The sequence below is a fragment of the Chamaea fasciata genome, unplaced genomic scaffold, assembly GCF_029207755.1.
Source record: "Chamaea fasciata isolate MVZ Bird 193981 ecotype frontalis unplaced genomic scaffold, bChaFas1.0.hap1 SCAF_13, whole genome shotgun sequence".
Classification (NCBI taxonomy): domain Eukaryota; kingdom Metazoa; phylum Chordata; class Aves; order Passeriformes; family Sylviidae; genus Chamaea; species Chamaea fasciata.
The window spans coordinates 19143777-19167330 of record NW_027094098.1 but is presented as its reverse complement, the minus strand read 5'-3'; the positions used below and the strand labels follow the sequence as shown (position 1 = coordinate 19167330).

The 23554-nt window shown below is 46.7% G+C and overlaps 1 protein-coding gene across 4 annotated transcripts in view; it reads right to left on the bottom strand.

Moving 5' to 3' along the window:
- LOC136296589 (contactin-4) overlaps positions 1-23554 on the bottom strand; it is a 260514-nt gene that overhangs the window by 38185 nt on the left and 198775 nt on the right. For 3 of the 4 annotated variants that reach the window (XM_066195773.1, XM_066195774.1, XM_066195776.1), the window contains 4 exons: positions 23130-23314; positions 14733-14869; positions 12279-12408; positions 9154-9304 (listed from right to left, as the gene is read on the bottom strand). In XM_066195773.1, the coding sequence (XP_066051870.1) occupies positions 9154-9304; positions 12279-12408; positions 14733-14869; positions 23130-23314 (603 nt within the window). Of the gene's footprint in view, positions 1-9153; positions 9305-12278; positions 12409-14732; positions 14870-23129; positions 23315-23554 lie in introns of those variants that run through there. The other variant, XM_066195775.1, reaches the window with a different exon arrangement.

Below are 23554 nucleotides of genomic sequence, written 5' to 3'. Positions count from 1 at the left end.
CAAATACAAAAATATCCCAAGGTTATCTAAGAAGAACCGTTCTCTGGCAAATATCTCTCTTAAGGGATGCTGATAACGGGAGGAAACAAATGAAAACCAAACACAAGAACTGCGAGGGACCCTGAAGGGAGCGAGGGGGCAATGGAGAAATTCAAATAATAGAAACCTTTTTGCCTTCTCTCCCCAACCACTCTTTTTTTCACTACACACAAAATTCAAATAAATACAGTCAGAAAGCCCATGCCATCAAAACAAATATTTGAGCAAGCAGATTTGAGTGAAGCAAAGGAAAGCTTTGTTTTTACAACAGCTTTCATTCCTGAGACGTGAGGCAGTGACAATTTGATACGGGAAGATTCTGCAAGTCTAGAAAGGTCTGACGGTGCAAAGAGCCAATTTTCCATTGATTTTGGTGGGAAATGAAGACCAGCCCGCATGGGAAGTGGCACAGCCCCTCCAGCTGGCAGTTTACTTTAAACTATAAATCATGAACGCTGTGATGGCACCAGGAGGGACAGCATGCCCACACTCCAAACAAAAGGCTCAGGACCTGCACCAGCCCTTGCTGATGGCAGTAGAGGGGCAAAGCACACAGAAAAGCACCTCAGGAAAGGCTAAACCCTCCCTTTCTGCGCAATTAGCCAGCAGAGACACAGCTCTCCACACGCGTCCTCTGCGCTCGCGAGCGAGGAAAATCCTGTCTAGGCAGCAGCAGGTGCTGCAAAGCCACTCCTGCTTTCACTCTAGCTAACGCTCAGTGAAATATTCGCTGTGCTCATTCTTCCAGGGCACTGACTGTAGCCCAAGGCATGGAAATTAAATGACTTCTAGTCCATGGAGAGGGACAGTGGAAATCCAAGGAATTGTGTTTGGAGTGCAGCATCCAGCCACTTACATCAATTACTCCTTCCTGAAAAGGACAAGCCGTCACCCTCTACCCACAGTGGCAAACACTGTGGAGGTTTGTAGAACAGAACAATCAAAGGGAACTCCACTGGAGCTTGTAAAAATTATTCTCTTATGAGAAAAAAAAAATCCATGCAAGATTTTCAGCGCATCAGCTGCTGACACAAAGTGTTTCTGGGAGCGTTTGTGAGATCCGAGCAGAGGCAGCAAATGCATTCTCAGCTCATTTGTTCCAGCTGATACCACCCGAATTCAAGCCCAAAGGCACAGTCTTTCAAAGATAACACATCTTTCCCTCTGGTTCCAGCAAAACATGCCCAAAGTACAAAGAGAAATTACACACTCGGCTCGTAATGGACATTAACAGGTTTGTGAGATCCAAGGACACGTTTACATCACTTCAAAATGATGTTTGAATAGCCATCAAAAATATCACCGAGTCTGAAATGTTCCTTAGGAATCCATCTTCCCCTTTAGACATGTAATGATTTCCTTGGATTCTAAAAGTGCATCTCAGAGTATGGCCCTAACTGTAAAATCATTACCTGCCTGCTCTTCACCATAAAAACACCCCCGAGAAGCAACATTTGATGATGTTTTTTTCCTTCAAAATACTACAGACATACTAAAGTCATTATCACTGCTTTCTTCAGCTGGAGGACAAAGCAAGGAGTTACACATCAGTCCCAAACTGCATTCAGGCATTTCTTCGGGAAGCAGTGGCTGCAGGGTGTGCTCACCACGGAGCAAACCCCAGTGGCACCGTGGGGAGGGACAGGCTTCTCCCTGGAGCAGCTTTACACAGACGGAGGAACAATCTGTAGCTGCGTGTTCAGCACCCAGAGATGAATTTAATAATCATAAAACCATGAGAGACCCGAAGCAGGAACAGCAGCAAGTGACACATTTCTTTTAAGGATGTCAGCACGGGACACGTCTGGCTGCGATCTGGAGGTTGGATGCCTCAGGGACAGAGCTCTGGATCATTCACCCCCTCCACCTCTGCAAGCAGAGCTCTGCTTTTAAAATTAATACACAAGCACCAAGGTGAAAGCCTGATGGTTTCTCTTGACCCCCTGTGACACATTTCTCTTAGGGATCTCTTCATCCTACCTTTAACAGGACACATCTCGCTGTGCTCTGGAGGTCAGATGGAACAGACCTCTGGATCCTTCACCCTCTCCACCTCTGCAAGCAGAGCTCTGCTTTTAAAATTAGCACACAAGCACCAAGGGAAGAGCCTTTTGACTCCTCTTGACCCCTGGGGGCACAGCAGCCCCTGGGTTTGGTCACAGCACGGTTCTGAGCCGGCTCCAGCAGCAGCACAGGCAGCAGCGATGTCCTACACGTGTTCCACTGAGCACTACAACAGCACCACGCCGCAAAATAATCTGCTGGGGAAACAGGAACAGATTGCTGATGTTACAGGAGGCTGTGTCACGGCATGAGGGAGAGGCTCGTTCCAGGAGCACCAGCTGAAACTTGGCAGAGGCCGGGGCTGCGCTTGTCAGAGCATTCGGCAACAGTTTGTGGCTGGAAACAGGAAATCGTCTCCTGCTTCTACAGCAGCAGATGGAAGAAATGGAAATTTTAGGGATCAGCCTAATTATTGATGCATACAAAATAGACCAGCACTGAACCCGGATTCTACATAAATCTCTAACCCTTCTCAGGTAACCTTTAGTTGGAAACATTTACGGAATCATCAAATCATTTTTAGGTAAAGCCCTCTGAGAACACTGAGTCCAACTGTTAACCCAGCACTGCCAAGGCCACCACTGACCGCTGTCCACAAGTGTCACATCTTTTTAATCCTTTTAATCCTCTTAATCCTTTTAAGGGATGGGGACTCCACCACTGCCCTGGGCTGGACAGCCCTTTCAGTGCTAAAAGGTGATCATAGAATCATGGGATGGTTTGAGTTGGGAGGGATCCTAAAGCTCATCCAGTGCCACCCCTGCCGTGGGCAGGGACACCTTCCATGGACCAGGCTGCCACAAATCCCAACCCAGCCTGGCCTTGGTCTTCCAGACCAACACAGAGCTAAAGGCAGCTTCTGCTGGCAAACAGCCTATGAACGGGAGGCCATCAAGGACAACGGCTTTCCAAGGCTTCTGACCACCAAATCCAGTGGCTTCCCTGTTCGTTTTATTCTCCTTCTGCAGAAAATTGGTTAAAGTAAGTGGACAAGTCAGTTATTTCTGATGTTGCAATGAAGCTGAGCCGTCTCGTGCCACGGTCTTTGCAAAGTAAGACGAATGCTGCGCTGTCGGTTCAAACTTCAGGAAGCCATTTGCAGGGTGTCATTTTTCATTTCACCGGGGCAGGATGTAATGAAAACCCGACAGCTTATTGATGGTTTGGTTACCTGTCTGCCTTCAAGAAATTGCACAGGTGGTTTATGTAAAAAAAAAAAATAAATAAAAAAATACAAAGAGTCAACACAATTAATGCAAGGCAATGATGGGAAGCGTCCTCTGAGGTTTTCTTTTCTGCTGAAGTGTCACCAGGCTGTGTGTCCAAAAGACACTGCTGGCGATTCATCTCTCAAGTAATCAGGATAAAAATATCACCATGGTTTGTACCCTGGCACCAGCCTGGGAAAGATGTGCTGTCTGTCCTCTTGCCATTTTCTTTCTGGCTGTTTAAAGTAATTAAGCACTAATTACAAAGTTTGAGGCAACAAATATAAAACTGGAATTTATCCAGCTTTCTGTACTCAAGACATGCTGGAAGAATGGGAGAGAAGCTTTTCTCGTTCAATTTTATGATTTTTTTCCTCTTCAAAATGACGTAGCATCAACATGGATAGGTTAAAATTCCTGTTGTAAAATAATATCTAAATGAGGGGTTCCATAGGAGGAAGGGAGGAAGTCCTGAGGATGTGAACTCTTGAGAAAACCATGACAAAACTCTTTCAGGGAGACAAGACGTACTGGACAGTTTTGAAGTGCAGAGGACAGCAAAAACAATCAGATGAGAGCTTTCTGCATTTCCTTGGCCACAATCACTCCAGCTCCTGGAGAAGGGATTCAGCTGCTTCAGCTTTACCTGGTGCCAGCCAGGGGACCAAGGACAGGAGGGGACAGCTCGGTGTCCCCAGGGCAGGACCTCAGCTCCTCTCTGCAGCAGCTGCAGTGCCTGTGTTGGATGATGTTCTTCTTTACCAACAAATTACCATGCCCTGCCAAATTAATTAGCCTGGAGGCATAGCTGTGTATGAACATATCCAAGAGGCTTTCCAGCTCCTGCCTGGTGTCCTTCCTCCTCAGGAGGCTGGGATTTCGGGGAGCTCTGGTTGGGATTTTGTTGAGGGAAGGATGAGCAGCCCTGAGTTCCCTCAGACTGCCACTGCTCCTTCCCAGTCTCAAGCCTTCACCTTCTTCCCAGAAGTTACCGGGACACCAGTTGTGGCTGCCCCTGGATTCCTGGAAATGTCCAAGGCCAGGCGGGATGGGGCTTGGAGCAGCCTGGGATAGTGGAAGGTGTCCCTGTCCATGGCATATACACCAGGATGAATTTTAAGGTCTCTTCCAACCCAAACCATTCTGGGTTTCACGAAATCAAACCAAATTACCCTCCTAGACTGTCCTGACTCCAGTTGTGGTGGAGAGAACAGTGAAATACCTGGGAAAATCCAGACCCAAATGACTGAAATCTTGGAGCAGACCAGCCAAGATGGGCTAACAAACCACAGCAGCTGTCTGGCAGTGCAGTTCTCTCTCCCCAGTGCTGTTTGACAAGGACTGAGTGAGCTGGGCACTCCTCACACTTCCAAGCGCTTCCCTGGCTGGAAAATGCCACCGTGCGCTGCTTTCCTGTGCTTTTGTTGCATTTCAGCTACAAAAAAAACCCCCAATGCTCCTGCTGTAAGTGTTGTGTCTCTGTGTACAGAGCTCACCCATCACAGAGCTTGTCAGGGCTGCGAGATAATGGCACCAACTGGGAGAATTTCCACGAGGATGGGGAGCGTGCCTGGAGTAGCTGGGTCAGATCCTGCTCCAACAAAGGGCACCAAGAGGGTCCCTTTAGACAGAAACTTGTTTAATTAAGGTAACAGATGTTGCTATTAACAAGTCACAGGGAATGGTTGTTTAATTGGACACTTTCATATTCTTTGCTACCAGCACAGAACATCGTTTGTTTGTTTTTTTTTTTTTTATGCATTTCTTTCCTAGCAATTAAACTGTATAAACAATGCAGGCACTGTATATTCGTGGAAAAAGAAACAGCTCTAATGATGTAGGGGCTTTACATGAAGAAGAATGAGAGAAGAGCAATTTGTTTAGGGGCTTAAAAGTACAATTATTTTTCTGTCCCAGCCTGAGTACGTGTCTGGTGGCAGGGTAAATATGACTTCCAATAGCTCGAGGAGAAGATTAGGAATTAAGACTGTTGTGTACATATTTTAAATAAAAGTTGTCCTGGTTTTCCTGCACTCTTTCTGCTCTTGGGGAGCCAAGGAGAAGGGAAAAGTGGGAAGCTGTGGAGAAGGAGGAGAAATGTGAATCTGCTCTTGAACTGCGCGATGCTACAGCTTCACCCCTGGGAAATGTCCCCGTGTCTCGCTCTGTGAGGAAAAAATAAATGGAATTATTGCCATTATGGCGTGAAAAATGAAAACCCTTTTGCCTACGTCCAAAACAAGACCTGAGAAAAGAGGGAAGGTTTGCAGGGAAAGCCATGCAGATCCTGCAGGGCTGAGCAACCCCTTCCAGCACTGCTCCCAGAATGGTTCAGGTGGAAAGGATCACTGGAGGTCATCACATCCAACCTCCCTGCTCAGGCAGGTCCCCCTACAGTTCCTGATCCAGGATTCTGTCCAGCCTGCTCCATTCAAGTAATACACATCCCTTGACCAATTCCATGAGGGATTTCCTTAAGATGCCCTGACTGAACAGCCTCTGGGGCCAAGTTATTAAAAGCCATTTCGTCTGTGCAGTGGAGGGACAAAAAGCCCCAGTTTGTTGCCACAGGGGCATGTCAGCCCTGATGTGAAACCCTCCTGTTCCAGCACCTGTGGGATTGTTGGGACACCGACCCTATTTATTGGTGGGCTGTGGAAAACTCAGGGGTTGTTCCCACCAGAAAGGGATCCTGTGGTCCTGAGCGAGGCTTTCCTGGGAATAGGTGGATTTTAATCCTGTCTCACCTGCTCCTGCTGTCCCATGGCCCTGTGAGGAGCAGCATCACCACGATTAAAGACCTTTCCCACAGAGTGTAACGCTGGCTTTGCACAGGAATGTGAAGGGAAGATCAAGGATGGGAAACGATCCCTGTACTTTCCCCACGCAGAAATAGTCTTTGTTCCCAAACAGCATTTGCAATACGTCTATATCTGTGCTAGAGCTGTTCCTATATAAAATTTACCTTCTGGAGTCAGGCCCCCAACATCATTTTGACTCCAGTTAGGCCTCCGAGGCAGGATTTCCATTATTATGGAGATGAAGTGCCTTTAATGACTGCAATAATATAATTGTACCCCAGGGCAGAATTCCTAATAACACAATTGCACAGTTCTCAACCACCAGTAAGAGATGCCCTCAGGCCATGTGATTCATTAGAGGTGCAGCACACACTACCTCAGCCCCCAGAGAAGAACATGAAACCTAAACCGATAAAGCTCTTTTTTTTTTTTTTTTTTTTTTTTTTTTTTTTTTTCCACCGTGGTAGTCTCTGCTCTCTGGGCAAACATTGAACAGCACACTTTGTTTTGCCTCCTGGACAGCAGGAGCCTCCAGAGCCGGAGTCTCAGCAGCAAAAACCACTCACAATGTCTCCAGCAAGGAATTTAACATCCCGCACCAGCTGAAAAGCCACAAAAGCCCCAGGAGAAACTCTGAAGTGATTGCCATGGCAGCCATCAGGCTGAGCATCAGCATTCAAGGCAAGCACTGACACAGGAACGCTGCTTTCAGCCCCACCTGGAATTGGAAGGATCATCTATATTGATTAACCTCCACGTGATCAGCCTGCAGGCTGCAGAAGGATCCAGATGTTCAGGTGCCTCCCTGGTACTCGCAGGACCCTTTAATGTCAATTCAAGTGGAGATTTCATTGAAGTTTCTTCTCCCACGGCTGTCTGAAAGTTCTGTTTCCTGTCCTGGATGAAGAGATTGCAGCGGCAGCTTTTCCTGGCATCTTTCTTCCCAGATTTCAACAGATTTTTTTTTTTTTTTTTTAATATTTCCAGCAGCCAAGAAAGTTCTCGTTCGAAGTCCACAAACTGGGTGTGTGGGGAGATACTGGAGCTGGGCTCCAGGCACTGGGAGGAGATGACATTTCAGCCAGCACAGAAAGCAGAAACACAGCAGAATTCAGCAGAATTCAGCAGAATTCAGCAGAGCTCAGGCACTTGGCCCCTCCCGCTAGTGAAGGCAGACGGAGCTGATGAGCAGTGCCACGGCCACAGCAGACCATGCCATTCCCTAACTGTGGATTTCACAGAGCAGACAATGCCATTCCCTAACTGTGGATTTCACAGAGCAGACAATGCCATTCCCTAACTGTGGATTTCACAGAGCAGACAATGCCATTCCCTAACTGTGGATTTCACAGAGCAGACAATGCCATTCCCTAACTGTGGATTTCACAGAGCAGACAATGCCATTCCCTAATTATGGATTTCACAGAGCAGACAATGCCATTCCCTAACTGTGGATTTCACAGAGCAGACAATGCCATTCCCTAACTGTGGATTTCACAGAGCAGACAATGCCATTCCCTAACTGTGGATTTCACACCGTCTCCAGGCGCAGACTGCAGGGCTGGCTGGTGAAGGAAGGCAGTGGTGAGGATTCAGCACCCTCATCCCTACCGGAGACACAGCCCAGGGTGTGACAGAGCAGAGCAGAGCATGTCCCCGTGCCAAGGCACGTTCTGACACTGCCAGGTAATCCCTGCTGGATGATCCCGCTGGCTGGAAAACCCCTGGGCTGGAGGAGCTCAAGATTTCACACCTGCTTGGGCACATTTCACGTCTGGTTTGCCATCCAGGGCTGGGTGCCCAGGTGGGAGGCTCCTGGCTGTGGCTCAGCAGGAGCAGGAGGAGAGCGTGGCACAGCCACAGGAACCTGCAGTGCACCCGGCTGGGTTTGCCCCTGAGCCCAGGGTGTGCCCGCCACCCTCCTCCCACCACTGCCCCACTCCCAAATGAAAATGAGGAGCAGGAACTGTGCAGTGCCACGGGGAGCAGCCTCAGAGCCAGCAGCACATCCAGCCACGGGCTGTGCCAGCGAGCACAGGGACACGGACGGGACCTCCTGGGGCTGGCACTACAAAGCTTCCAGCGCCAAACACTCCCAACCCTCGGCACCACCCTTGATGCCTTAAGTTTTATCTTTCCTGGATTTCAGGTTCTGTGGTGCCCAGGGCTGCAGCTCTGAGCTCACAGTCAGTGTCACTCAGCTCTGCACACAGCAGGGACACAAAACAAATCCTTCTCCTGCTGCACACCAAGGACAACTTTCAGCCCCAACAGCACAAACAAGGGTGGGCTGGAGGGAGGGACAAGAAGGATGGGAGCTCACAGCCTGGAGCTGGAGTTGGACAATTAAACCTCAAGATGCAAATGGACCAAAACTTATCAAAGTGTGAGACCTGGTGACCGTTTGTCCATTTTGTGACCATTGTGGGTCCACCTTGGGTGTAGCCCTGGCCAGGCTCTTGTCCTGCCCAAGGTGGATCCTAAAGGCCTTTCAATAAATCTCTACTTTATTCTCCAGCTCTGTGCAGTCTCTGCTCCAGCTCAGCCTTCCCAAGGCATCACCCTCACCAGGAGAACAGGTTGTTTCAGCTTTAAAAAGCACTACACCCTGAGAAAGCCAACTTCAAGTCAGGCATTAGAACTGTCAAATTAATTATTGCCCCCAAATGATTCCTGTTTGCAGGACACTGAGTAATGCACCAGAGCTGTGCAATTTGCAGTGGAGGCTTTTATCTCCTGAGAATCTATTTTTTTTTTTTAAAAAAATGGTTTTTTAGAGCACTGCAGAGGCAAAATACTTGTTTTTTTTTCCGGAGTGCATCTTTATCAGCTTCTTGGCAGGGCTGTTTTGATAACAGACAGAGATGGGATGGGCACCATGGGAATGGGAATCTCACCCCCAGCTCCTTGGGATTGAACACAGGCTGCTTCCTCGTGTATTTGCAAGTCAATTTTGCCAAGCTATTAATGACAAATTTAGCTTTGATTGCTGGAAGCCCCTGGGTTAGTTAATGAAAGGAATGGTTACTTGGAGACATTACCTCTCATTTTCTCTTAGGATGTCTCTTCCTTTCTTCCAAGAGTAAGTAGGTCTGGGGGAGGCTTTGGGCTTGCACTCAATGATGACTTCACCACCCACTTTGACGAGAGTTAACTTCTTCAGCAGAGTTTTGGAAAAGTCTGGACCGATGGCTGAAAGCAAAATCGACACAAACCAGATCAGAATTCCCTCGGGAAAAAACAAAGTCAGATTTATTTGAACGTTATGAAATTCCAGGGTTGTTTCTCACTGACAATTCCTAAATGATTGGACTTTATGAGACTACGGGGATGTCTGGATGGGGCAAAAAGACACCTGAGTGCTTCTTTCCCTGCAAAAAATACTGGATTTGCTTTAAAATGTGTGTCCAGCTAAAAGAAACCAGTAACTGTGAAGACTATGTAAGACTATACTATAAAAAACCCCCTGAAACCAAAGCACTGGCTTTGTAAAAACACTCCAGAATTAAAGGAGATGTCCTGAGGACGCTTCCCACCAATGCACTCAGAACCAAATGCATTATTATTTATATCATCTATCATTATTAATATATTATCACTTCTGAAATGAATTTCTCAGATGATTGTCCCAAATTTATAAGCAAAAGAGATTTTTTGAATAATCCTGTTACTCCCATCCCTGTAATAAACAGTTTAGACTGGTTTTTTGTGAGTCATTTGCTGCATTTTCCTCCTCCTGTGTGAGACACAGGAGTTGCCCGCTGTGGGTTTTATTCTGTGACGTTCAAAACGTCGTCATTTGACATTTAGACACTCTGAGCTCATCTCTCAGCACTGCCACAACTTCCCTTTGCCACTTCAGGAGTAATGAATTTAATTTATTGACACCTTTTGTTTGTCTAGCGGGGATTTTAATGACCTTTTTCCCCCCTCTAGACCCACATTTCATTTTTTCACATTTATTTTTTTAAACATTTGGCCTGACAATTCTGTAAGACAAGACTGCATCTCGAAATACGTAATTTACAATGTCCAGCACCACTGGATTCTGCTTTTATTTAAAGACTCCAGGCAAGATAATTGGCAAAAATAATTGAGGAGAATCACTCTGAGAAAAAGCTCGGTCTGTAATTTTCCATTTCTCTCTTTCACTTAATTTTGCTGTAAGTCTCACTCGAGATGATTAAACACCACTAGTAGCAAGTGTTTAACTTCAGGACCTTTTAAAACAACCATTTGAACACTCAGATCCGGTTAAAAGCTCAAATTTCCCAGGGAGGGCTCGGAATGTTGCCCTGCTTTGAAACTCCAGTGAAAAGGCAAACCTGCTGCTTTCCTTTCAAAATGTGCCAAGTTAAATCGCAGATGCGCAGGGATTTGTCTGCAGGACACCATTTGGGTGCTTTTCCTGTCACAGACAGAAACAGAGCTGCAGAACCCAAGTGAGAAGTTGGCCAAATAAATGACAGGTTCCTCAGACCAGACTCTCCAAAATCTGTTTGTTTCGTTTTGGGTTTTTTTTGTGTGTGTGGACAGGAGGAGTTGCTGGGCACAGGGACACCCTGGGAGTCCCCACCAACAAGAATTAAAACTCTCTCCTCTGAAAACATCTCCCTTCTTCCCAAAGGTCCATTCTGATCAGGTTTTAAATAGACAAGAAAAGCATCAGTGGGTTTATTTCGATTTCTTTCATGTCCAATAAATTGTGAAGTCTGATTTATTGAGCATTATCCTACCTTTCTCCAACAGCAACACAGACAATCCTTCAAATGAATTTTTTTCCTATGCAGGCATCTATCACTGATGATAAAAAATGACCAATAATTGAAAATCCCATAGCTGGAAAAAACCCTGTGCTTTGTTCTTCAGGGCAAATCAAAGAATGCTGCTACTGAACACCTGGTTTGAGAGCAACTAAACCTTTATTGTGTGATCAGGAATTGTGGTTAACCCTTTGAAACTCCATCTCTATGCTGATCAGGGCTGCCACTCATACAAGAACATGGTTTGGGATTGAGCTGCAGCCTGGCAGGAGCCTCTGGGATGGTCCCACCCCACCCCTGCTCAAGCAGGAGCAGCTGCAGAAGGTTGAGAATCTCCAAGGACAGGGATGCCACACTATCTCTGGGCAATTTGTCCAACCAACCTCAAAAGAAAGGTTATTTTTCTTTTAAGCTTCATTTCCAGGGTTTCAGTTTGTGGCCATTGCCTCCTGTCCTGGCACTGGCACCTCTGGGAAGATCCAGGCTCTGAAATCTCTGCTCCCTCCCCTCAGGTATTTCCCCACTTGGATTCAGGTGAGCTTCTCCTGGTTTTATCTGGTCAGAGCAGAGCAGCTGAGCACAGAACTGTGGGGGAGAAGATGCTTTTCTTTGGGATGGAAATGGGACCTTTTTTTTTGGGAAAGGTCTCTTCTGTCTGAAGAGACCTGTCAGCAGCATTTTGGTTGGAAGTTGGTCACCATGTCCTGAGCAGAGTCTGGACCTTTATGATCCTGGATGTTCTGAGTGGCAATGCTCAGGTTTCTCCAGAAAGAGCTTTAACCAGCAGGAGAATGAATGCACCTGCCAGCTCCTGGAGGAATATGGGATGAGGTAAAAAACATCTGTCCTCTGCTCTCCGCTGCCTCAAGTTTTCATTTCACGCCTTCCTTAAAAACAAATCGTCAAAGATCCCTCGTTGCATGGAGGTAATACCTTACAAAAGAAAGGCCTTGCAAAAATATGGTTTAGGCCCTGCTACTTTGGCAAAGCTCCCGTGTGAAAGTATCAAAGAAATGAGAATCAGTTAGCACAACAATCTACCCTTGTAACAGAGCCATTCACACCTGCAAAAACAAGAAATCTGTCCCATGAGAATCAGTGAAGAGAATATGTCAATAATAGGGAAATTTGATGGACATGCAAAATGCCATTTGCCCACCAATGAACTGAGTGCTGGTGTGCTGTTAACCAGTCAGACCTAACACGGTGCCTTCTGATAATCCTATAAAAATATGGGCTGTGCAAGAAAGATTTGGCTTTTCTGCACGAAGAAAGAAGAGTCCCGTCCGCTTTTACTGCGACAATCCCCTTCTGCTGAAGATGCTGCAGCCTGGCAGGAGCAGCGTGGGCAGAGGCTGGCCGTGGTTTTGGGAGGTTTGCAGGGCTGGGGCAGGTGAACTCACCGATGACACTGAGCTCTGCGCTGGCGAAGATGACGCCATGCCTGTTCTCCGCCACGCACTGGTACATCCCCGCGTCCGACAGGCTCACGTTGGGGATGGTGAGGGAGCCCTGCTCCAGCTGCACTCTGCCCTGGGGGAACAGCAAAACAAACCCCAAAATGAGCAAAACCCCAAAACCTCCTCAGAGCAGACACCCACAGGTTGTGGTGCTGTGTTTTATAGAGAGGTGGATGAAACGAAGTAGAGGTAACGGGAAGAATTTGCATGCTCCAATTTATTTGTCTGCCAGCCAAATTTATGTCAGGCTAGAGACTAAATGGTAAAACCAATATAGGAGCTGGTAAATGCAATTTAAATTGGAAGACTTTCCCTTGACCCCCTCATTGATTTAATACCCAAAGCATTTAGATTAATATCCCTTTCAAGGAGATAAGCCTGGAGCAAGAAATGCACTTCTGTTCCACAGTGGCACATCACAGCCAACCCCATCCTCAGAAACATTTAAAACAATGGCATTTCCATGGAATCACAGAGTCATTAGGGTTGGAAAAGATCTCCAGGATTACCAGCCTTTGACCAGACACCACCACAGCAACTGAACTATAGCACATACAGGTGTTCCTTGGACACCTCCAGGGATGGGGCCTCCAAACCTCCCCGGGCAGTTCCAATGGAGAAATTCACCCTTTCCGTGGAGAAATTCCTCCTGATGTCCAACATGACCCTTCCCTGGCACAGCTTGAGGCCATTTTGAGTGTAGATGGCAATGCAGGCTGGTAAGGCTGGCTGCCATCTCAGCCAGCACAGGCAGAAACACTCAAAATCTTCTGCAGTTTACTGACAACAATGTAAATGCTAATAATTTAATGATCCTTTACTTCATATCAGCCACTAATGTGATTTAAGGACAACACCATCTGCCAGTGACCAGCGTGAAGCGACCAGAATTAGTGTGTGGAGTGAAAGACCAGGCTCTCATTTGTCAGCCTGAGGACATGGAGCTCGAGTTATCAATTCTAATAAGTACAGCAAAGTGTTCCCTCCCTCCCCAGGAGTCTGACATTTTAAAAAAATAATTCTAAAATAAAGAGCTATTGGCTTTGTACTTGGCCTTAGGGCAGAAATTTAATGTTTGTGCAGTTTTGATCCGGGTTTGATCAAATCGGGGCTGCCATGTTCTTTCACAGTAAGTGAAGGGGAAAAAGCGCTGGTGCCTGTGAAAGCAAAGCTTTGGTGACTTGGCTGAGTTTGGGGTGACAAGGTGGGATCATGGACTGGGTGATGACCCTGCAGGAGAGGCTGGGCAGATGTGCTGGTGGGAGGGCTGTAATTCCACAGCTCCTGCACAGGGACACAGCTCAGCAGCAGGAGTGGGAACAGCATTAAACACCAGCAGGAGCCCCGAGGTTTCATTATCACTTGAAGTTCACCTAAACATCATAAATTAAAATAATTAATTTGGGGTGATCATTCTCTGGTGACAGATTCCAAAACCCCATTCAGCCATTCATTCTTCTTCTTCCCAGCCTCAGGTTTGCATCATGGATCCTTGATTTTGGGGAGGAGCTCTGAATGTAGAGCTGTTGTGGGTCCTGCTTGTCCCTGGCAGCAGCTCCTGGAGCTGTAGGGAGGTGCCACCAGGTATGGGTAGGAACAGGGGATTGATTTTCTGTGAGGGTGGGAGGCTCTGGCACAGGGTGCCCAGAGAAGCTGTGGCTGCCCCATGATCCCTGAAAGTGTCCAAGGCCAGGCTGGACAAGGCTTGGAGCAGCCTGGGACAGTGGAAGGTGGCAGGGGGTAGAACAGGATGACCTTGAAGGTCCCTTCCAACCCGAACCATTCTGCGATTCCACGGTCCCAGAGCACCTCCACCCTCCCCATCCCAAAATAAACAAAACACCCAGAGATCAGGGAGCTGGCAGAGCCCCTCAGTTTAGGAAGGACGTTGAGACCCTTGAGCACATCCAGAGGAGGCACCGAGGCTGGTGAGGGGCTGGGAACACAAACCCTGCGAGGAACGGCTGAGGGAGCTGGGGATGTTTATCCTGGAGAAAAGGACACTCAGGGGTGACCTGATCACTCTCCACAACTCCCTGAAAGGTGGCCGTGCTCAGGTGGGGCTTGGTCTCTTTCTCCAGGCAGCAACTGCGAGAACGAGAGGACACAGCCTCAAGCTGTGCCAAGGGAAATATAGGTTGGACATTAGGGAAAAGTTTTTTATGGAAAGAGTGATAAAGTACTGGAATTGTTTGCCCGGGGAGGTGGTGGAGTCACCATCCATGGATGTGTTTATGAAAAGCCTGGATGTGGCACTCAGTGCCGTGGTTTAGTTGAGGTGTCAGGGCTGGGTTGGACTCCATGATCTTGGAGGTCTCTCCCAACGGGGTGATTCTGTGAATTCCGTGCTCACAGCCCCCAGAGCTCCCAGCCCCAGGGGCTCCCAGCAGTGCCTACCTGTGGCAGCAGGGGCTCCCCGTCCTTGAGCCAGCGGTAGGAGGGCTTGGGGCGGCCGCTGGCGCGGCACTCCCAGGACACGCGCTCCTCGATGGCCGCGTGCACGTCGCTGATGCGCTGCGTCCAGCTGGGCTGGGCTGCAAGGCAAGCAGGGAGGGAAGGGAAGGGAAGCCTCGTGCCTGGGAGCTGCAGCTCTGTGCTGCCAAACGGCCCCTGCTTCCCTCAGCAGAACGTTTAAAAGTTGGATTTGATAAGGTCAGGATTTCAGATTTTATATTTTCCATGTATTTGTAACCCTGCAGTTCTTCAGTGTAGAACTCTCAACTCCACACACAGTGTGAGCTGCTGCTTCCCCATTTTGGGCAGACACAACAATTCCTCTCCAGGCCTGGGGATCAAGGACACCTCACTGTCTCAGGCCTGAGAGATGGGAACAAAAGTGAGTTGGGGGCAGAAAACTTGGGGTGAATGACTTCATTAGCTGAAGCTGTAATTGGAAGATGAACCTCCAAAATGCAAATGGACCAAACTTATCAAAGTGTGAAAACCTGTGACCATTTTAGGTGCAGCCCCTGTGGGGCTTTGTCTGCCCAAAATGTACCTGAAAGCCCTTCAATTAATAGAACATACAAAACCTCAGACTTTCCTAAGAATTACATTTTGTCCAGATATATCTACAATATACAATACTATCAATCTAAGATCTTACTATTAGCAGTATATTAATATATTATATCTAGAATACTTTTCAGAAAGTCCTATTAAAACACAGAATTCTGTTGTTTTTTTTTTTTTAATCGGCATTTGCCCTATTTTGACATAAGAGCATCTGACTTAGCAGGATGGTATTACCAGCAGAGGTCTCCAAGAGCCTGATTAATACTTTTGCCTGTGTAATCAGATTAAAGAAAAAAAAATAAGATTCCTCAAAGCCAGGTAACAACTTCACACATCTCCTTTCGATAAGGACAGGGGGGTAGAGACGGGCTTAAAAGGATAAATTTTAAAATATCATGTCAAAATGGCCAACTGGTATGATTATTCCCAAAATAGGGGGTATGTCTGTGACGATGGGATGCTGAATACATAAATTCAGAGAGCTCAGGTTGGCTTAACCCCACCCTTGGCACCCTGAACGTGCCTACAAAGCAGAGATGAAGGGGAGAGTTTTCCGCAGCACCTCAACTCCAAGGGACTTCCAAACAAAACCAAAAAAAAAAAAGGTGAACTGAGCATGCTGGCAAAGCAGAAGTAAAAGGAGACGTGAGTGCTGTTTATTTCTCTGGCTGCCCCTCCTGCCCCTGTAATACTTTAAGCTTGTTTATTGTCTGTATCTAAAGAGATGGGAAAGGGAAAGCCTTTAAATGTAGGAAGATGAAAGTCAGTTCTGTCATCTGGAGTAAGAACTCGAACAATTCCATCCAGCCGAGCAATTGCAACGGGTTCAGTGGCTCAAGGACATTTGCAAATTACTCAGGAATTTACATATTTACTATTCTAACAGCATCTAACTCATCGTTTTGAAGGGAATTTTATGATCCCATGAAAGGAGCTCTATAAAACCCACACACATCCATTTGCCTTTTTTATTTTGGCTGTGCTGTTTTTATGGATTTCCCATATGAAAACAAAGCTTAAAAAAAAAAAAAAAACCAAACCCAACCAAACCCAGACAAAACAACTGGAATTAATCTGCAAATCAAGAAGAGGGAGGAATGGTGAGCGGTGCTCTGTAGTAAGTGTGTGCTGTGGAAAAAAAAAAGATAACTCCTGTGGAGAGGAGAGAAAATTCAGAATTCATCCTCGTTTCATGCAGAAATAAGGGAAATCAAAACTTTCCCCAGGTAAGGGACATCCTCTCCAAAAGGCATTTTTTGAGGTAGTTTGTGGGTTGTTCATGCCAACCGCTGCCCTGAGTGCTGAGATTGAAATGTGCAGGGCTGGAAGCTGTCACAGCCGCAGCCTCCACCCCACCCCACCCTTATCCCCCCGCAGTTATTGGAACTGGTTAAATTTTCAATCCCAAAGCCATTTACGGTGCAGACAACTCCTGGAACGAGCAGAACAGGTCAAAAAAATCATCTCGGTGAGAAGCTCTGAGTGGTTTGTTTGCCAGGAGTTCCTTCTCTGCTGCTCTTTGGGAGCCTTTTCTAATTAGGTCAAGCTCTCCTCTCAACAGTTCAGTGCAGAGAGAAGCTCTTGGCTTCATCCTGGGGAACACTCAGGGGTTGGCTCACGCTGCAAATCTGTGTGAGCCACCAAAGGAGAGTGGCCACGACCTAATGGAATTTGACAGGCGCCCACTGGGGATCAGACCGAGGTAACACGACACGAGATTTCGGGCGTGATAATTAAAACAATTCAAATAAGGGGATGGAACCAGCTCCTCTCTACAAGGCTTTCTGGTGTAGTGATGTTCTCGGAGGTAATGACAAGGTTTAATTTGTGACTGGTCTACAAAAAAGTCCTTTGGATCATGTCAGCCGTGAGAAATTATTTTACAGGATATATTTTGGCCCTGCTTGGAGTGCCTAAGATAGTGCTGGCCTTGGAAAGATCCTGGAGGAAAAATCTGGAAGCTGATTAAGAATTCATCTCAGTTGCAAGCAAAATTCATATGCTAAATCTATAAAGTGAAAGAAAAAGCTTTGAGATATAACCACGACTCTTACATAAGGATTGCTTTAAAGAAAAATCTCCCCCTCCTAGAGCTGTCTGGAGTTTGGACTCAGGGGGACAGAAGAAAAGTGATGAAAATAGTGAGAAAAAAACCCTGTTTACCTTTGATCACCTTTCAGTCTTCACCAACACAAAGTGGGACAGTTAAAACCAGGTGAATAGGAAAATATCCCCAAATATATTCTTACTTGTCGGAGACAAAAAAAGTCCAGAGGCAGTCTGTCCTTCACTGTAAGAAATTAAAAGCCAAAAGTAGGAACGGGAAATCATGTCCTAAAAGATATTTGAAAATGAGGTGCTGTGGCAGGTGATGATGATGCATCACCCCAGAGATGAGTAACAAACCCCCAGAAGTCAGGGAGAAATATGAGAAATAAACCTGTAGGACTCTGTGAGTTCAAAACAACCAAAAAAGACTCAAGCAAATGAGGTGCTAATACATATCCAGAATCCAATTCTCGGCTGCTGTGTATTGATTTCAGTGTTCCTAAGCCAATTTCTAGCAGCTGATGACCTGGTGCAGGCTGTGTAATTCATCATTAATGGCAGATGAAAGGCTGAATGACTTGTCCATTACCATCTCCATTCTAAGGAGATTGAGACTGAGCCCAGGATCAGAGCAGTCTAAAGACCAGAAAGCCAAGTGTAAGCAGTGAAATAAAAAAAAAAACAAAAACCCAATCAGATGGGAGAAATAGATGAGTAACTGGAAATAAAGAGTGCAGCCAACGTGTAAGGCTGGTGCAGATAAATGCTCACCTCATCCTGCCCCAAACGAGGACACAGCTCCTGTGCGCAAACCCCTCCGATCCTGATTTGTTTCCTTCCCAAAGGTCACAGGGATGGGAAACCAGACCTCGAGTTTTCCTTCCTTCCTCCTGACCTCTGCTGCCAGTGAAGGACTGTTTGAAATCCGTGCAGCTCAAAAGTGTGAAAATCCTGCACCAAACCAATCTGCTGGATGTTGTACCTAAGGAATCTCCCTTTGGCTGAGTCTTTGGAAACTCTACAGGACTGACCCTACCAACCCAGCCTGGGAGCTCTGCTTGGCACTAAAATACTGAACCTCAGAGGAAAAGAAGCAGAGGAAAATCTGGAGATAACCCAGCTGATAAAAACACTTAATAATTAATTAAATTAATAATAATTAATAATGACAATATAGCAATAATACAATAATACACTTGCCCTATTTACAGGAATTTTCTTGTATTTTTATCAGTCCAGAAACTCACTTTATTCAAATTCTCAGCAGATTATTTGTGTTTTGGGACCTAAACTGAGCATAAAGCTGCCCGAATGTCACTTGTGCCAATTTCCTTTCTAGACCTCTGGCCATAATGAAGAGCATAATCTGATTTACGCCTGTTTTGCAGAGTGGCATAAAGTGGCTTCTGCCCAAATAAAACACAGGCCCACTGATGAAAGGGGGACTCTTCTCACTGCAAAATTAGGGAGCCTCACAAATTCCTCGTGGGACTTGGATTTGGGAAGGATTTAATCTGAAAAGGGGCCCAGCCAATTAAACCAATGCTGAATATCTCAGAAAGCGCTGCAAAGAACTGTAATTAGTGACAGAGAATGTCTGTCTGTCTGTCTGTCTGTCTGTCAATGCAGATGCTGCTGTGATGACACTTTTGGAAAACATCTGAGCTGCAATTTTTCCCTCCTCTCCTTGGCTTGCCAGAGCAGGAGAGGATGGGAGATGCTGGAGCACCACAGGTGATGCCGAGTCAGCACCTGCATCTGTACTGCCTCCAACTGAGCTGGTTTGGAGCTGGGATATTTCCCAGCGTGGATCTGCCTGGAAAGCCAGGGACAAATCCCCTGTTTTGGGTCAAAATCCTGGCAAACAAACGTTCTCAGTGCTGGTGCAGCTCCTCAGCCCTCCCCAGTGCTGTCACACTCGTATAAATGAACACATTTATATTTGGATCACCCCAACCAGCAGCTCTTTTTCGTATTTTCTGTTATTCAGGCTAAATATTTTGTTGGGGAGGGGGATCTCAAGATGTTGCATTGACTCACCAGAGTCAGTACAGGGAAGCAGAGCCCAAGGAGCTCAAACCCAGGGATGAGCAGCCTTGGGGTCACAAATATCGATAAGAGAAGATTAGGTTGAAACAGCATCTAAACTTACCAAGAATTAAACATCAATAATAAATAAGCATCTCCTTGATGCCGGTTTTGTGAACAAAAAGGCAATTTCTTTTTAAATTAGCTGGTTAAGGTAATCTGTTTACTGTACTTCTGCCAGGAAGAAAATAATTGTTGGCATTGCTGTTTGCTCAGGATATAAATCTTAGCCCTGCGGAGGGTTAGCAAATGTAAAATTTATGAGCAGCCAGATTAAAAATACAATCAGGTCAATGGGAGTGCATCCCAAAACACACAGCTGAGGGTACGGAGGGCCCTCACTGCAGGGAGAAACTGGGAGAAACTGGGAGGAACTGGGAGGAACTGGGAGGAACTGGGAGGAGAGAACCCTGTGTCCCACTAGGGACCTCACCTGCCTCAGACACTGGACTCAGCTGGCACAGGGGACAAGCTGCCAGCTCAGGAAGGCAGCAGCAGCAGTCAGAGCTGCTAAAAGGTGGCAGAGAAGAGGCTGTGCAGTCTAATTTGATAATTCAGGATCAAGGAATATTCTGAGTTGGGAGAAACCCACAAGGATCAAATGCAACTGTTGGCCCTGCACGGGACAGCCCCAAGAATCCCCCCCGGTGCCTTTGCCAGGAATTAACCTGAGGCAGGGACAGCAGGCAGAACAAGAGACCCAGCAAGGAAATGTGTCTCTGAGAGTTCCATCAGTCCAGCAAACACGAGCAAGGGGCTGTAATTGCATTAACAGGAACGTGTTTCCATGGGAAGGTCGATCCATCAAGGGGGGACTCGGCCCTGGAACAAATGTTTGTGGAGAGCAGTGAAACACAGCCTGGTGCAGGGGCTCGGAGCACTGAAAATGCAGCAAGAAAGGATCTTGCACGTTTAATTAACCTTTTTCTGCTGCAACAAGGATGTCAAACAACTTCAGTGCCACTGATATGCTAACGGAGGAGAAAACAAACACTGATACAAGAGTGAAACACAGCAGAAGTCAACCTTCGCTGACAACCTCCAGCAGCACAGAGAGAAGCTGACAACGCTGGGTTATCTGCAGTGAGCAGGCAAATTTGAACTTTCCTTCTCTTTTCTTATTTTGTGCCACGCACAGAGGCTGATAGCATGACAATAAACACTGGGTTTAAAGGAGGGGTGCTGTTGGAGCCCGGCTGTGACCTGCAGAGCACATCAGTGCACATGGGCAGCACCTCTGATAACCCAGATCCCACTGAACCCCCCCTGCTCTGGGCTGCAGGGACCTCAAATCCCATCCAGTGCCACCCCTGCTCCTAAAATCCCATCCAGTGCCACCCCTGCTCCTAAAATCCCATCCAGTGCCACCCCTGCTCCTAAAATCCCATCCAGTGCCACCCCTTTCCCTTCAATCCCATCCGCTGCCACATCTCCTACTGTCCCAGGCTGCCCCAAGCCCCATCAAACCCGGCCTTGGACACTTCCAGGGATCCAGGGGCAGCCACAGTTCCTCTGGGAAATCTGTGCCAGGGTCTAACCTCCCTCATGAGAAAAAATTTCTTCCTCAAATCCTTTCAAACCAGAAGCTTTCGGCACCTCCAGAGCGTTTCCCTCTCCAGGCACCAGCCCCGACCTTCCAAAAGTAACTTGAAAGCCCTGCCACTGTTACAGTTGTATTTCAATAATGAAATAACACTTCTCAGCTTCAAAAAAAACAAAACAAAACAAAAAACAACAAAAACCCAATTATTAAGGAAAATTATGCTCTTTTTCCCAACTCTTTGTATAAAAGTTTACACTAAGTTACCTTCCCCTAAAAAAATTTGCTGCCATGCAAAACTCCGGAGCCCAGAGCACAGAATGCAAGTTGGGTTTAGTTTTTTTTTTAAGAGATCTATTTTCAGCACTGGCTGCCAAACACAAGTTATCCTTAAAAAACCAACCAGTTCCCTGGAAAATCACCTTCCTCAAGACAGCAAGGAGGATATTTTAGTGAATTATCTTTAAAACCTGCGACAGGGGAGGCACCTGCCACCTCTCCACTGGGAATTCCTCCACCCCCAGGGAAGAGATGGAAGGAATTCCCAGCATGACAGACTGGGAGGAGGCCACTCCAACTCCCAAAAACCCTCGAGCTTCTCTGCTGAAATGCCACTCGGGGTGTGAAAAGCAGCACGAGCCACAGTGGCAGCTTTTGTGTAGGATCCAGAGCAGTAAATTCATTACAGTAATGAGATTATAACTCAATGTATGCTATGGTGGGACTGTTCCAAAGGCTCCATTTACTGCTTTCCAAGGAAAGCAGCTTTGGCCGTGGGTAGAGCAAAACTGTACAACTGATGAGGCTTTTAATTTACTCCCCACATGGGAAAAATCAGGAGAAACAGCACAGAAAAAGGAAATCTTTAAATCATCTAATTAAAAAACTAAACCCTGTTCAAATCAACCCCGGATTCTTTCCTTAACATGAAAGACTTCACTTTGTTCTTGCTCTTTCCATCCTTTTTTAATGTTTTCTCATTTTCTATTTCCCTCCGTTTTAAAAGCAGAAACATTAATTTGAAATGGAAGCCCCCAAAGTTCTGATTTCCAATTTGAAAACATCCCTACTTTTTTTTAAAAAAGTTACATTACCCACCAAGTTCATTTCAGTTTTGCCAGAAGGGTTGGTTCCCAAACTCTTTCTCCATGGAAAAATTAGTATAAATCAAAACCCATTCTCCTCATGTCTGGAGTTCAACCCAGTCTTCCCTTCTGACAGGAGCATTTGGAGGAGAAAACTCTGAATTTTTGTCCACATTTTCTCAAAAGAACAATATGGGATGGAAACAGGGCAGCAACAAAACCAGGATTTTTTTTGTTTTGATGCCGTGGAAGTCTCTGCACACCTGTGGAGGGTGTGGAACCTGCAGCTTCTCCTCTCCAGAACATCTCAAGCAGAACCTCGGTACCAAACCCAGCCCCCTGTGCCCCAAAATCCCCTCCCTGCAACTCTCACTCACCTCTACACAGCTAAAGCCACACTTTTAGTTTGTGGGGCTGTTCCCAGCAGAAATAGGGGGATGAGCACCAGGATCAGAGGGATTAATGCACCTTCCATTTAACAGAGCAGGCCTAGGAGGCTGAAATCTGACATTTCACAGTGCCTGGCGCAAGGACTCTGATTTCAGAGAGGGAAGAGCAGGTGCAGAAAGGCTTTGAGGGGAGAGGGCTCTGCCCTGACAGTGTGAAACCCAACTGTCCCCATTGTTTCATCACTGATCCACTTGAAAGCACCTCTTAATTGCTTATCAGCAATTAACATTTATCCATGAAAGCTGGGGTAGCCCATACCATAGAAATCATAAGTCCCCATCTCTAACACGAGGATGCTCCCCCAGATTTCCCTGCCACGAGAAGGCAAAAGAGCCCTGTCCAAGCATTTCCAGCACGTTTCCATGCCAGTGTCCTTCCTGGGGATGTGTTTTTTGTTCCAGCTGCTCCGATTCTCCATTAATATGCACCACTCAGCCAGGTTTTATTTCGAATTACACCCTTACATGTGAAAAGAAAGTCATTCCAAAAACACCCTGGCGAAATTACGTCCTCACAAAACATTTACTGCAGATTGCACTGGCTGCAGTAAAGGCAGCCTGTGCTTACCATAAAATGTCAGCTGTCCTCGCGCCACGTTCTTCCCCCTCACATTTTCAGCCACGCACTCGTAGAGCCCAGCATCTTCCTGCTGGAAATTGGGGATTTCCAGGAGCCCGCTGGATCGGTGTCTCCGCGCTTTCCTGGGGATCTGCTTCCCATCCGCCCTCCTCCAGCTGATGGTGGGCACTGGGCTGCGGGAGGAAAAGAAAGCCAAGGAGGGAGATAAAGCAGAGGAAGCCGTGGGGCTGGTCAGCGTGAGGAGCCTGGCACAGGATGCAGAGGGGTTTTATTGTGGGTGGGTTAGGGGAGATGTAAATATAAATATGTTTATCAGGGTGTGGGAGCAGGAGATATTTTGTTATTAAAATGCTGGTTTGACCCAGCTGAATTTGGGGGTCTGCTCTGAAAACACGTCCATTTTAGGGTGGGGA